The 16,588-nt window shown below is 34.3% G+C and overlaps 1 protein-coding gene across 3 annotated transcripts in view; it reads left to right on the top strand.

Moving 5' to 3' along the window:
- PKN2 (protein kinase N2) overlaps positions 1–16,588 on the top strand; it is a 117,053-nt gene that overhangs the window by 67,706 nt on the left and 32,759 nt on the right. For all 3 annotated transcript variants that reach the window (XM_029947396.1, XM_029947395.1, XM_029947397.1), the window contains exons 7-8: positions 6,827–7,012; positions 8,141–8,250. In XM_029947396.1, the coding sequence (XP_029803256.1) occupies positions 6,827–7,012; positions 8,141–8,250 (296 nt within the window). The remainder of the gene's footprint in view (positions 1–6,826; positions 7,013–8,140; positions 8,251–16,588) is intronic.

Here is a 16,588-nt window from a genome sequence, read left to right as displayed (position 1 = left end):
TTGATATCTTTTGCCCCAGGTTGCAATGACTGGTTCTTTTGCCTTTAAATCCCCTCCACTTAGCTATTTCTGTGCCCTGAGAGATTTCCTCCTAAGGCAAAAAAAAAATTTTTTTAAGGCACACCTTTGTGTTAGTCCATCAGGGAGCCCTCAGTCCATTCAAAGCAGGCAACCACACTTCCTTGAGAATTAGGTCTTCTTTTCTGACTGCTGTCTTGAAAACCATCAATAAATCATGTAGGTGAGGGGAGGATGAGACAAGGTTAAGTTAAAATGCTATGGAGGTCTCCTATTGAGTACTTAACTGCTTTTTTGTTAAGTAAGCACTTGCTTGGTTGCAGTGAACCTTTGACTGTATTCCAGGTTTCTCATACACTTGATTCTAATAAATTTTGCTAAGTTTTGATTGTTTTGTTTGTTTCCCATGTTTCTGTGGGGAAAATTACTTTTGGACTTTGTTACCCGACTATTTTCTCTGATCATCAGCTACAAAGGTTTTTATGGTCCATGTGATTATGACATATTTTTTTTGCATTGACTTCTCATCCCTAGAAATTCTTAAATTATCTTATCAATGTGAATGTCAACAAGGGCTTTACCTTAAAATGTCATTGAGTATTTTGAAGATGTGAAAATGTTCTTCAAAATGCATAGCATGCTATCATGTTCTCATAGCTTTGGGTATCATTAATCAGTTTTATGTCAGACTTCTATATTAAAACTTGAAGGACAAATTTATAGTTAAACTGCTGTTGCCACTATTAGGATCAGTCTAAACCTGCAGTTACCAAATTGAATTTCTAAATCTGAGGTATCCTGAGATGCCAGAATGAATTAACAGAGTACAACAGGATATTTTAACATTTTAGGGAAACATTCCAAAGTGTTGCACTTCCTATAGTCACCATTTAAACTACTAGCTCAAAGTAATAGTTTTAGCAGGAGGTGGAGCTTGCAGTGAAGTCATATATTGATGAAACAGGTTTTCCTGCATTGCTGTGATATAGTAAATATCATGTGAAAATCAACACAGAGTAGAAAAGAAGGTGGCGGTTCCCAGTCTAATTCCAGAGTTTGAGAAGTTGTACAGTATTCAGTCAGTGTAAACATCCCATTAGGAAGTAACTGTGGTTATTTGTGAGTGAAATATGATTACTTTTTCTTTCAAGTTTGTATGTTTTTATAGTTATTAATAAATTAAAAAATTCAATGAAACAGAACTGTTAGGTATATCTTTCAGACTAGGAGCACAGTGAAAAAATGATAAACTAGGGTACCATGAAACAAGAAAGCTTGGGAACTTTTGGTCAGAATCCTCCATTTTATTTAAAATATTTTAAATATTTACTAAAGTGTTTATCATTTCAGTCACATCTTCTGTAACTCCTATTATGAATCTTCTATCATAGTTAAACTGGTTCATGCACAGTCCCGTTTAATATCTGCCTTATTACCCATCTTCTTACTGTATTTTTTTAAATCAAAACTGGAATATAAACCTATGAAGAACAAAGACCTTGTTGTCTTACCTACATGTAATTCTGCCCCTAGCATGGGATATTTATAGTTTCAGGAGATATTTGATAAAGACTATTTGGTAATAAGGAAGGAACTGCACTTAAGTTTTGCTATTGTATGGCTCGGTGCTTAATGCATTAATAATATTTGGGAATTTTTAAATGATTCGTTGGTTAAAATATGGTTGTCAAATATTTGGAAATCAACAGTATTTCTAGAAAAGTAATAAAGCCATATTTTAGAAAATATCTGATTCAGCTGGAATTTTTTTTCCTTTTCTATTCTTGTTGGCTTCTTTACCCAACTCTAACCTCTTCCACTCTCTCTTCCTGTTCTTCATTGCCTTACTGAACTTATCCAAAGTGATGTAAATCACCAGCATAAAGGGTAGTGTCTTATAATTCTTAAGACATTTTGGTTTTATTTTAATTTTTTTAATGTTTGTTTATTTTTGAGAAAGATAGAGTGCAAGCAAAGGAGAGGTAGAGAGAGAGGGAAACACAGACTCCAAAGCAGGCTACAGGCTCTGTGCTCTGAGCTGTCAGCACAGAGCCTGACACTGGGCTCAAACTCACAAACCATGAAATCATGACCTGAGCCAAAGTCCAATACATAACCACCTGAGCAACCCAGGCACCCCCAGACATTTTAGTTTTTAAAAGAATTACTTTAAATTTCCACTAAACTTTTTTTTTGTTGAACCTTAAACTAAATATGGAGTAACTAGGAATAACTAGGAAGAGAAATACTACTGGTGTTAAAAAAGGATTAGACACCATGAAGAATTATAATGGTAAGTAGTAGGACCATTTACTCTCCTGAGTTTTTCACTACATGCCATTTGTGGTTTGTCTCAATTATATTCTGATTTCTTTTGTACTTGTATGAATAAAAATTGAAATTTGCTAATTTGATTACTTTGATCTAAGGAATAATTGGATTTTTGGTCCACATTTTGAGACATTTACTTGTTTTTATGAAAGGACATTCCCTCATTACTCAGTTGCATCAAGCTGAAATACTAAATTAGAAAAATGGATATAAAATAGTGGTTCCAGAACATTAAAAAAAATAGCATTTACTTGTTCTAATGGTATTCATAGCTACTGCTTATGAATACAGACATTTACTTCTTGGATTTCTTATTTTAAAAATTTCATATTGTGGGTTATAAAAGTAAAATATTAATTTTAAACTATTTCTAATATGGTTACATGCAGTTGCAGCTGTGTCACCTCATAAAGGAAAGAAACTTCTAGATGCTTAATAAAGTTCTTAAATCCCTCCAGATTTCTTTTTCCTAAATGAAAGCAGGTGCTGAGCATTGTCATCTCCTAATATATTGAAATTACTAAAATATTTAATAAGCTACCAGGGTTTGAAGTAGTGACCAGATGTCTCCCGTTTCCCCAGGATGACTTTTACAGCTAAACATTTACAATGGAAATGAGCTAAGTTTGCCAGTTGAACAACAAAAAAGGAAATAAAACACAAAAACACAACAAATTGTTTCTTTTGAAGTAAAATTAAAATGATATCTATTATATTTAATCCGTTTTAACACTTTACGGTTAGAGAATATTTCCATGGCCTAACCAAACATAAAAATTGAAGCTTCCCTTCCCACTTTAGTGACTTTATTGAGACATAATTTAGAAACAATAGAATTCACCTACTTTAAGAATACAGTTTTAGGACTTAAAAAATTGTTTTAATGTTTATTTTTGAGAGAGAGAGAGAGAGAGAGAGAGGCAGCACACGAGTAGGGGAGGGGCAGAGAGAGGGAAGAGTCACAGAACCCAAAGCAGGCTCTAGGAACTGAGCTGTTACCACAGACCCTGATGCAGAGCTTGAACTAACAGACTGTGACATCATGACCTGAGTCGAAGTTGGATACTTAAATCGACTGAATCACCCAGCCTCCCTTAGTTTTAAGATTTTTAGGAAATGTATATAGTTGTGCCACCATCATCAACAACCAGTTTTATTTGAAGTATATAACTTGAGATTTTTTGTCACAAATTTTGTTGTGAAACCATCACAACAATCAAGATAATTAATATATCCATCATCCCAAAAATGTCCTTTTGTGTCTGTGTAATCCCTCTTTCCTGCTCTTCTCGTGTTCTCCCTACCCACGTCTGACTCCAGGCAATCACTGACATATTTCTGTCACTTGCTATTAGTTTACATTTGTAGAATTTTATGTAAGTGGAATCATACAGTATGTACTGTTTTCTTTTAGGAAGAGGGATTTCTGGCCTTTTTCACTCTGAATAATTATTTTGATATTCAACTGTTATGTTTATCAATAGTTCCTTTCTAATAGCAGTATTCAGTTGTATGGATTTCCATCATTTATTTATCCATTCATCTGCAATTTATGTTTGAATTGTTTCTACTTTATATTTTTTCCAAATATAGCTGCTAATACCATCCTTGTGCAGTTTTGTGTAAATGTACATTTCACTTGGGCAAATACCTAGGGATGATAGGACTGGATCATGGTACTCTACTGAAAATGGATTCTTTACCCATTTTTAAATTCAAAAAGTCTTCATTTTTGAAAGCTATTTTCAGTGGATCTAGACTTCTAAGTTCACAGTTTGTTCATTTTTTCAGTACATTAAAATTGTTGCTTATTTGTCTTGCTTTCATTGTTTCTAGTAAGAAATCCACTGTGATTTTAATCTTTATATACAACATATCTTTTTTCCTCTGGCTGTTTTTAATATTTTCTCTGTATTACTTGTTTTGAGAAAGTTGATTATGGTGTGCTTTCCTGTGATTTACTTATTTTTCTTTTGCTTGGTGTTAAAATTCTTAAATACTTCCTGGGTTTATAGTTTTCATCAAATTTAGAAAATTTTCAGCCATTATTTTTTCAAATATATTTCTATCCCCATTGTCTCTGCTCTTCATCAGGGACTTAATTGCACACATACTGGGCCACTTGAAGTTCAACTTACAGTTTATATATGCACTGTTTTTTGTTTTTTTATTTTTTACCATTTCTACTGCTTTGGCTTCAAGTTCACAAGCCTTGTCTTTTGCAGTGTATAATCTGCCACTAATCCCATCCCAGTGTATTTTTCCTAAAATCTCAAACATGGTAGTTTTATATCTAGAATTTTGTTTTGGGTCTTTTTGATATCTTCTATGTCTCTATTCAACTTTTTGAACAGATGGACTATGATTTTGATAACTGTGAATGTGTTCATGTCAGTTTTGGATTGATTTTCATTTGATTTCTTTTCTTTTTTTTTTTTTTTTACTGTGGTTCTTATTTTTCTGTTTAACTGCTTTCCTGGTATAATAGGCAGAATTTCAAGAATAACCCTTGGAGCCCCTGTCCTATGAATACAGTAAGACATCATTCCTGTGGTATTATGTTATAAAGCAAAGGGGATCTTGCCTGTAAGATTAAAGTTATTAATCATTTGGTTTTGAGTTAATATAAAGGGCAGTTATCTGGATCAGCCTAATATGATCACATGAGCCCCCTAATAGCAGAGAATTTTCTCTGGCCAGTGGCAGAAAGGGAAGAATGATCTGAATCATGAAAGATATTGTATGTGCCATTGCTGGCCTGAAGGGGGCCAGCATATAGCAAGGAATTTATGTGGCATTTAGAACTTGAGAACAACCTCTGGCCATCAGCTAGCAAGGAGATAGGGGTCCCAATCCTATGTCTGCTAGAAACTGGAGGTTGCCAACAACCTGAATGAGCTTAGAAACAGATTCTTCAGTTCTTCCAGATATGAGCCCAGCCTGGCAGACATGACAGTTTCAGCCTTGTGAGATCTCCAGCAGAGAGTGCAGACAACTCTCCCAGATTCTGATCTACAGAACTGTGAGATAATAAATGGATGTTGTTCTAAGCCACTAAATTGGTGGTAATTGGTAATCCAGCAATAGAAAACAAATATGCCTGGTTGTCTCTGATTAGGTTGCCAGACATTGTGAGTTTTAGCTTTTTGGGTGTCGGATATTTTTATATTCCTGAAAATATTCTTGAGCTTTGTTTTAAGTCACAGTTAAGTTACCTGGAAACAACGTGATCTATTGGGTACTGCTTTTAAGATTTGTTATACAGACCAGAACATCATTTAATGTAGGGGTAATTATTCTCTACTACCGGGGCTAGACTGAATAGTTGATTAGGGGAACCCTCTGTACACCTTCGTTTTGTCTTTAGACAGCTGTTTTCTTCCTTTTACTCTCCCTGGGAATTCTCGCCACCTTGGTCAGTTCTGTGTCCGTACTCTCCGGTCAGTCCCCACATTGGTGGTCCCCTTGGCTGCATCTGACTTCCTCCTCCCTGCGCTGTGTCCTAGGTATTTTCCAGGCAGGAAACTCAGTCAGTCTTAGGGTTCATCTCATTTGTTTGCCATCTCTTAAGGATCAGTATTCTTTAACACTTTTTTCACATATTTTTGTTTTTGTTTTTTGGTTTTTTTGAGTTGAATATAAATCCAGGCCTTTTTACTTTTAAGTTAAGCTTTACTTAAGTTCAGTGGGACCAGGAAATATCCCTAAATGTTTTATATAGGAGTACTTAAATGTGTTATTCTCTGTGCATTATCTAAAATTTTAATAGTGTAGCACCATTTTTAACTTCCAGTATTTACTAAGTCTAGCCCAAATGATGACACAGACATATATCTTTAGAAAACCGACCAGTTACCTCGTTTACATTTGAACACCCTCAGTATTTATTTGCCTAAGGAAATCAGAATTGTTTTATGCTTAGATAATAGTAGTCAATTAGTCGACCAACTACACCATTAGAATGGAAAGTTAATATTTTACATCTCAAAAAGAACAAGAAACTCATTATTTATACAAAAAACCCTATAAAATCTTTTACTGTATTAACTACATAACTACTTTAGCACAGCTGGCTGCTTTTCACAAGATTTCCTTGTTTCTAATTTTTTTGTTTATTTTGATATTTGACTTTATCTTTCCCCTTCCAATGGTCTAGCGACATAATTTTGTAACTTTTCCATGTAATTATATAAATGAGTATTCAGACATACAAGTTTATGTAACTTGTTTTGTACCCTACAGACAGCTTTTGGGAGGTGCTATTCTTTCTATAAAATTTCTTACAAAGTTTAAGAATTTTCAATAGGTTCTCTAATTAAAACAAGAAAGATGATTAGTTATCTCACAGATCCTTGGGGAGAAGAGATTTTGTTATTTTAGCAGATCTCTCCCCTTCCTTTCTGAATAGATAACAAAGACATAGTTCTGTATATTAAAAACTGATGTTTATTTATTTGATATTTGTTTATGTTGATAGGTACTTTGGAAGTTCGTCTTATGGGCTGTCAAGATATTCTAGAGAATGTCCCTGGACGGTCAAAAGCAGCATCGATTGCACTACCTGGTTGGAGTCCAAGTGAAACCCGATCATCTTTCATGAGCAGAACAAGTAAAAGTAAAAGTGGAAGTAGTCGAAATCTCCTGAAAACCGACGACTTGTCCAGTTCAGTAACCATATTTTTAAAGAACCATATAACAAATTAAAGAGCCTATACAAAGAACTTAATGGAGACAGCAGTGGAAAGAGCCAAAGTTCAACAAAAAGCTTTATGTTATGATTTTTATAATTTAACTTTAAAATATGAAAAGCTATACTGACAGGAAACAAAGGCAACCAAATTTATTGAAATTATATTAGAAAACTGAGTGACATGTAGCCTTAATTCTTTTGGAAGAAGGAAATACTGAAGATCACTCTCTGCCAAACTAAAAGTGTTTGGAGGCTATGAGTCTTGTCACATCTTGATCTTTCAGTGATATAGTGACACTTCTAATTTTTTTAATGTTTTTATTTTTTCAGAGAGAGAGAGACAGCATGAGCAGAGGAGAGTCAGAGAGAGAGAGGGAAATACAGTATCTGAAGATAGGCTCCAGGCTCTGAGCTAGCTGTCAGCCCAGAGCCTGATGTGGGGCTCAAACCCCTGAAACGTGACATCATGAGCTGAGCCAAAATCGGACACTTAACTGACTGAGCCACCCACGCACCCCTACATTGACACTTCTAAATTTTGATAACTAACCATGGGACCAAACATGTTTACTAGGGTGGTAGCTCACTTAGCAAACAAATGGGGGAATAGGTGGAAGTGGTAAGAGTAATACGCAACAGGTTTATGAAGCATTTTGCAGATGTTCTAAAATGTAATTATAAACGATGGCATAAAGGTATGACTTGGGGAAGGCCTGTGACAGTTGAACCTACTACGCAGTACAGACGTGCACATGTCAGTGCTTTCCTGTATATAGAGAGGGATTTTAGGAAAAGTATGAAAATAAAAATTGTCTAAGGTAACAAACTCTATAAATAGAAGTGTAGAGGGAGAAAACTGTATGATTGCTATTGATATACAAACAACAAAATAGCATTTAATCTTTGTGTTTTTGTCAAACACAAAGGATAATTTGGGAGCATCTGGTCCAAGTATGTGTACATATAAAGGTAGTCATTTAGAATTCAAAAGCTTCAAGGAAAATCTTACTTCCAAAGGATAAGACTTTTGTTCCTATTAAACAGTGATATTCTATTTTAAAGTTTTAAAATATTTAAGCAGGTTTATAAATTTAATTACAGATGATGTCTGTGCAGTTTTGAAGCTAGATAATACTGTGGTCGGTCAGACAAGCTGGAAACCCATTTCCAATCAGTCATGGGACCAGAAGTTTACACTGGAACTGGACAGGGTAAGATTAAAAACATTTTACTTGAATTTTTATTATATCTATAATTCACTTTGAATGTAAATTTTATATTTTAGAAGACTTTGAAAAGTTTTGTTTTTTTAATATTTATTAAAAATTTTTTTAATGGTTTTTATATATTTTTGAAAGAGAGAGACAGCGCAAGCAGGGGAGGGTCAGAGAGAGAGGGAGACACAGAATCTGAAGCAGGCGCCAGGCTCTGAGCTAGCTGTCAGCAGAGCCCGACGTGGGGCTCGAACCCACGAACCGTGAGATCATGACCTGAGCCGAAGTCAGATGCTTAACCGACTGAGCCACCCAGGTGCCCCAATTATTTATTTATTTTAGAGAGAGACTGTGAGCAAGTGGGGAGGGGCAGAGAGACAGGGAGACAGAAAATCCCAAACAGGCTCCACAGCTGTCAGCACAGAGCCTACTGCAGGGATCAGACTCATGAACTGTGAGATCATGACCTGAGCCAAAAATCAAGACTCGGATTCTTAACCAACTAGGCCAGCCAGGCACCCCTGAAAAGTTTTATTTTTAACACAATAAAAGAAGAATCTACGTTTTTTTGACATTACTCATCTTGTGAGTTGTATATAGAAAAGCCTGCTGTAAGACAGAGGTGAACATCAGAGTGTTGCAGTAGCTTTCACTTGTTCAGTGTTTTGAAAATGTACATTTTGTATTGACATAAAAGACAACCAAGTGAGAGCTAGTATTGAAGTACATTTATTTTAGTGATGCATTCTAAAAACGAAGGTGATTCTTCAGATTCACCATTTGTAGGTTATACTACCAAAGCTAAATTTGAAATGAGCTAATGTCCTCAGTTACCCAGGCTTCCATGTGTCTCCGTGGCTTCCATGAATGACATGAATGGCTGGAATGTGATATTTAGGTTTAGAATCCAGAAGTAAACCTGGTCCACAGTAGATTCAAATCCATGGTGGTAACTTTATTACTCAGATTCTAATCCATCCACTGGGGTGTGGGAAGAAAATAGTGCAGCTTAATCCTAATTTTATCTAAAAAAATAAGAAAGATATCAAGCTTTCATCATTTAGTGTTCAGACTGATGATACCTATGTCATTTTTTAATGACATTAGTGAAAGCAAATTTACAGTGCTTAATGATGATGTGAAGTGGTAGTTTCTACTCTAGCCTCTACTTAAAATTTTTTTTCCAATTTTTGTTTCTTTCCTCATAGCCAGCATCCTAATCACATCTTCATCATTACTTTTCTTGGTTCAAAAAATGTTGTATATACTTAACCAGTATACCAGTTTTCTTAGCTTTAATACTACCTAGCTCACTGAGATGTGTGAAAATTAAATCCATATAAAAATCATTGAAAGTGGTAAAAACATGATTAATGTTCTTACAAAATATTCATTTAAAAAAAAATAAAGTAAAAAAATAATTTACTAACGAAGCTTCATGTGTCAAAATACCAGACTGATTGAATACTACCTTCATCTTGGCATTCGTTCTCTCATTTGGGATCATTCATTTATTCATTAAAATTATTATGAAAGTATTCTTTCATTTAATCAACAAGTATAATTCATTGATCCCTACTGTATTCTTGACACTTCCAGGTAATATTAGCAATGAACAACATAAACAGGGTCTCTCAAGTTTCCTCAAGGAACTTCTGCTTCATTGGCTTTTATAGTACATACCTGATTTTTTACCATTACATCTGAAACTGTGTAAGAGTCTGTCACCTCATTTCCCAAACATACCTTTATTTTGATGATTTCAGTTAAAATAATATCGAGGTCCTAGAATGCTGGGCTTAAGGTGTTTATACTTGTTGGTATAGGAGACAAGATGGGAGACAACATAACGAAAAAGTTTACCTTGGAATCTGTGTGAAGAATGAATTTGAGGGAGGAGGAACTAAAGGCAAACTCATTGGCAGGAGGATAGTCCAGTGCTACAACTGTAAGATCAGGAGAGCTTGAAATAAAACTTGGCAGTAGGAATAGAAAAAGATATATATAGGAAATGAAGGGAAAAATAATATGACTTAGTAACTAATTGGGTTTGAGTACAAAGGTAGGAATTTGTCTATAGTTTGTAGAGAAAATGATGCCATAATCATTAGAAAAAAAATCTATATTGGAGGGGGATGGGTTCTATACCTAGTCTCTTAGCAATTAAATAAAGATGTGGAACTAGAGGTCAGGACTGGATAAGTGGACTTGGAGATCACTTAATTAAACATCATAGTGAATGTCATCCATGTGGGTGATCAGTCTTTTCATTTCACAAATATTTGTTGAGCATTTCATTGAACATTTCATATGTACTGGGCTTTTTACTAGGTTCTAGATTTACAGAGATTATATATACTTATTGCTGTAACAGAACTCTTAAGCGTAATAATCACGGATACTCTAATTCTGTGCTAAGCACCATTCTAAATGCTGGTAATGAGTGATCAGAATTCCAAAGTCCATATACTTAGGGACCTTTATACTAATGAGGGAAGATAAATAGTAAACAACTTTTAAAAACTACAAGTACTGGGAAGGAAGGAAGTAGGCTGTTAAAATGAGGGGTAGCAGCTATATTAGATAATTAGGGAGTCTCTTGGATAATACTACATTTGATCTAAGAGACCTGATGTGTGAAAATTTGCCAGACTTTTAAAGATCCAGGGAGAGTGTTCCCAGCAGAGGAGAAAAGTATACAAGCCCTTGAGGTAGGAAAGAAACTGGTATGTTGTTAGAATAAAAATTTGGGAGACAGAAGATCAATGTAAAGTAGATGTAGATAGATGCAAGATATCTAAGGTCTTCATAGACTAAAATTTGGGAGGCTTTTAATAGGGGAGTTGGCATCATTTGATTTACCGAGGGTAAATGATCTGAAAGAAGTAAGTACCATGCACTATAGAAGCTAAAGAAGAGTTACTAACACAAAGTGGGGAAAAGTTTATAAAGACAGAAAACAAAAATTTAATAATCAAATTATAAGCAGGATCCCATGGGTAGGAGGAGAAAGAAGGCTTACCCAAAAAGAAAAAAAAAAAAAAAAAAAACTTTGAGTTGGGGGAGAAAAAAATAAAATACAATAAACTTTGAGTTGATCATAACTTAGATAAGCATCATAAAAGCTTATCTGGTGAATAATTACAGGAATGGTGAGATGATGAAAATCCTGTTACATGTGGAACAACTGAAGAAAAATGGGATTTTTAAGAGTCTATTAAAGAAAGAAATTTAGCAAAGTTTGCTAACTGTCTTTAAAGTTGAAAGAAGGAATGGGTGAAAACATTAGAGTAAGGATAGCAATGAGATTTCAGTTTGTGTATGCTTATTCTAATCAGTAGTGACTTTCTGGAGCCCTCTGTTAAGGCTTACTACATGGGTCTTGATTTTCAGAGAAGATTATACTGATCAAGTAGCAGTGTTTGCCAAATTCTTGGAGAAGTTGGAAGTGGCAAGCTGTAGTTCTGTCCTTGAGGTGACTATATTTCATGGCTGTGGAGGACAAAGCAAAAGTCAATGGATGGCAGATTTTAATTTAGTACAAAGGATAATATGTTAAAAAATGAAATGAGCTGCTATAGAAAATAGTTGTTCTCTCTCAATAAAGTTGAATGAACAATTTATAAGAGATTTTAAAGGAATTCTTTTAAAGTTTATACTTCTAAAAATTTTTTTCAACTCTGATGTTTTTCTCTTTTAGAGTAGAAGAATCAGCATTGTTACATGCTCTAAATTAGCTTTTTAAGTAGACCAATATAATTCAGTCAAGCCCACTAGAGAGGGAAATAACAGTTGAGGTTGTTAGTATAAATAGATACAGTTTTAAGTCTTATTATATTTGTGTATTCTTTTTAAACCATGTGAATACATATAAATATTTATGACCACAAGATGTTTCTTTCAGTTTCCATTCATTTTTAATGTGAATAGATTTGCTGTAATGAAGCCAGGTAAAATGGGTTCATTGTCCATCTGCTACTTACTAGCTTTTTTTTGTTTCACCATCCCTAAAATAGGGATAAAATACACAGTTGACCTTTGAACAACACAGGTTTGAACTATACAGTTCCACTTAATATGTAGATATTTTAGAGCAAATCACTATAAATGTATTTTCTCTTATGATGTTCTTAATAATATTTTCTCTAGCCTATTGTAAGAATGTAGTATGTTATACATATAACCATAAAATATATATTAGTTGACTGTTTATGTTATCAATAAGGTTTCCAGTCAACAGTAATGTGTTGAGTGAATCAAAAGTTGTACTCAGATTTTTCACTGTGCAGGGGTTGGTGCCTTTACCCTTGTGTTGTTCAAGAGTCACCTGTAATCTTTACTGGAGAGTTAAGAAGAAAACTGAGGTAGTGCATATAAAATTCCTTGTGTTGCCTGGCTCATTTTAGCCACTCAGTGGCAGTAGTTTTTTCTTATCCATAGGTTTTGATGTGTGGATGCCTATGAACTTAAGTATAATAGAAGATAAAAAAGAATAATAGAAAAGCATGGTAGGTAATGGAGAATTAATTGGTTCAATGTCTTTTCTTGCATTTCAGAGCCGATTTAAAGTAATTATAGGATTTTTGATGAGTGATATGATCAAAATGAAACTCAAAAAGAATTCTTGTTAGAGGGAAAACATTTGGTTTGAAGATTTCTCTTGTCACCAGGTTATTGCATTACAGAGTTTAATATTTAAAATAGAACTTAGAAGTAATAAATATGTACTTACTTACATAAATATAAAATCAAATAGAACTCAAAAGTAAGTTACCATCATGTTATAGTTAAGGAAACTGAGCACAGAGTAGTTAAATATTAATAAATTTCAGAGCTGGTACTACACGTCAGTGCCCTTCAAAATGGTGTTCTTTACTCTATGGTAATTTGAATGAGATAGATAACAGTCACACAGAGGAGGAAATGATGATGAAAACCTGAAAGAAAAAATAATTAAAATTACCCATACTGCAAGCTTAGAAAACGATAAAAACCAACTTTTGATTGGTTGTTTTTTACTTGCAGTTGTGATCTTCACCTAAATTTTTTTTCATGACTTCAGACATTTTTCCCACTTTGGAGCAGTACTCCCTTTGAGAGTTTGAAGACTGCATGACTAAGTAAAGCTAATTTCCCTGAGGCTAACTAGAGCTTCTAGGCTTCTGATAGGCCTGTTACTTTTTCCTAATTTGATTATAAACTTCTTTTTGGCAGAGACTACATTCCTTATCATGATAACTACTTGTGTTTCCTTAGTATATTTTACTTTTTCATGTGCTTTTTACCCTTTTACTTTATCCCTTATATTTATAGAATATTTATTTATGGAAAATGTTTATTGAAATATTTATAGAAAATGTTATTTTAAACTGTCTGATGTGTTCATGCCTAGCATTTTGCCTCAAATGTCAAGTTTCTTTCCTACAGGATTCTGGAACTAAGTTATTTATACTATTTCTATCCTCTTCAAGATTTGTAGATCTTTTGGGGGTTTTTAAATACTCTGGAAGTGATCTAGACCTACAATAATCTAAAAAAAACCCAAATTATGTTCCTAGGAGGTCAGGGCTCTGTAGAATTGTCTTAGAAGGCAACATGGAGATGTTTTTGTTTTTTTTTGTTTTAGTTTTCTGGGTAGGATACCATTTGGAATTTGCCACTTAAGAAAAACAAATTTTGAAAATTGCTGATATAATTTTCAGCCCCTTTATTTACAAATTACTAAGAAAATTATAGCCTTAAAGATTAAAAAACTAGCCTAAAGTATAATCCAGTATTTTTTTTTAACTGAAGTATGGTTGACACCGTGTTACATTATTTTCAGGTGTACAGCATAGTGACTCAACAAATCTGCAAGTTCTTGTTCTGCTTACCACAAGTCTAGCTACTTTGTCACCACACAACACTATTATAATACCACTGATTATATTTCCTGTGCTTTTTTATAACTTTCATCCCTGTGACTTACTCATTCCATGACTGTAAGCATATTATCTCCCACTCCCCATCACCCATTTTGCTCATCCCTTCAGCCTACCCCCATCCCTTTGGCAGCCACCAGTTTGTTCTCTGTATTGATGGGTCATTTTTTGCTTTTCATAGTAATCCAGAATTATTTTTTTTTTATTAAGTAATCCAGTTCATGACACTGAGATAAAGACTCACATGCTTCATTGACTGAGCCAACCAGGTGCCCCAGTAATTCATGAAGTCTCCTGACTGTTCTATGTTCTTTCCATTCTTCTCAGGTTACCCTTTTTATATTTTCTTATAAAATTTGATTTTTTATTAACGTTTATTATAAATGCAATAACCATGTAAATTTCCATTTTCCCTGAATTTCCTCAGTCCTCCTGGGGGAACAAGCAATACAATAGGAATACAAAGGCATTTTAATTTCTTCTGTGTATGAACTGGCTGTTTTGAACATACTGTCTAATATGAGATGTTGTTTTTTAACTAAAAATGGACAAGGATCCAGACTGGCTCAATTGACTTGATCTTAGGGTTATGAGTTCAAACCCCATTTGGGGCATAGAACCTACTATTTTTTAAAAATGGACTACAGAAGTATTTACCCTTTTTACCACTTCCAGATTCTGTTAAATGACACATTATACTCTCCTCTAAGGCTGTGTGAGTCCTCTGAGACAGTGAGCAATGTATATAGTTTACTGTTTTTTCTTTTTTTCCATCTCTGACATCTCTTAAATCACCAGACATTCTCCAGTATTCCTTAACCAGTATTCTTTAAGAGCTTTGGTTCTTCACTTCAGCATCATTCTGGGACATTAAAAAAAAAATAACCAAAAAAACCTCTACATATGTAAACAACCCATTTAACATGGTATTATTTCAAACTTCTTTGAATACCTCAGCCATACTATACATTTACTGCTTGTCATTTTAGCAATGAATGATTCTGAAATCCTGAATTTGATATGTCAGACTTTTACCAAGTCTTTTATTTCCATAAATGAGATAATTACATAAGGCACCTAGGTTAATGACCCTGCCAATGATGGTCATTCAGTAAATGATAGCTTAAATTATTATTGTTATTCCTCTGGTCTCTTCTTTATTATCACAGAACTAACTATTTGATCAAATATTTTCATTTCCTTAATTCTTCATGAAAAGGGTAAGGAAGGGGCCATTAGGCCTTAAAATTTTCATTTTCCTTTCTGTATTCCCTAAGACCAGTGTTACCCTGAGCTGTTCCTTACTGATGCTCCCACATGAAGCATTCTTCAATCATACCTGTCTTGGAAACCCCCAACAGCAAATCAGTCCTGCCATTGATATTTTCAGCTCTAGTCTACTGAATGCTGCTGAAATATTAATCACACCTATTACTGTAAATTTTAGTTTCTGACTTCAGCTGGGCTTGTAAAAGTTGTCCTGCATTTCAGATCTTTTATCATATCCTTATCAGGAGCTTTTCTTTCACCTATCTCTTCACGTCTTCCCTCCTGCCTTAGACCCCTTTGTTCCATTTTATAGATAAGACTAGGATCATTAGGGTGCAGCTTTCTCAAATTACTCCTATCACCTGCAAATATTTCTGTATCTTCCTCATTGGTTTTAGAGAAAGAGTTCTCTTTCTACCCTATAAGAGCCTATAAGCTTTCAATTTGTCCTCCAGTTTCGATTCTTTCTCCTCTTCTAAATCCTGTTCCATTAGTTACTCCAACTGTCACCAGTAATTTTTTACTTCCTACTTGCTTCTCACCTCTTATCCTTACTGCATATGTTCACATTTCCTCCCGATTAAAAAAAAAAAAGTTTTGCTTCTTCATAGCTCTGTTGACAGGACTGTCTTTGATAGACGAGATTCTTGAAGTAGTAATTTATGCTTCCTCGTCCTATCATTCATTACACATCACACTGAAACTGTACTAGGTTCTGAACCACACACATTACATATAGTATCATTTAATCCTCACAGTAATCTTAAGTATATAATCATTATCACTCTTCTGGGGATTACTGAGGTTCCAAAAGGTAAATAACTTTTCTTGGTCGCACAGCTAGAAAGCAGTGGTTCCAGGAATCATCACAAGAACCTTATATCAAAGCCAGGTCTTATGTAAAACCAGTATGTTCTTTTTAATAGTGGGCTAACTTGTCTCTTTGTTTCCAATATTGATTTTCTTAATCACATACCACAATATTAATAATAAAAGCTGACATTTACTGAACACTGACTATGTGCTGTGCTTGTATTAACTCTTTTAATTTTCACACAACTCTAAGAGGTTGATACTATTATACATATTTTGCAGATGAGCAAAATGAGGCTCAAAATAACTTGCCCAAGGTCACAAACCAGGAG

Source organism: Suricata suricatta, chromosome 8, assembly GCF_006229205.1.
Source record: "Suricata suricatta isolate VVHF042 chromosome 8, meerkat_22Aug2017_6uvM2_HiC, whole genome shotgun sequence".
Classification (NCBI taxonomy): Eukaryota; Metazoa; Chordata; class Mammalia; order Carnivora; family Herpestidae; genus Suricata; species Suricata suricatta.
This window is presented reverse-complemented; position numbering and strand designations above follow the sequence as displayed.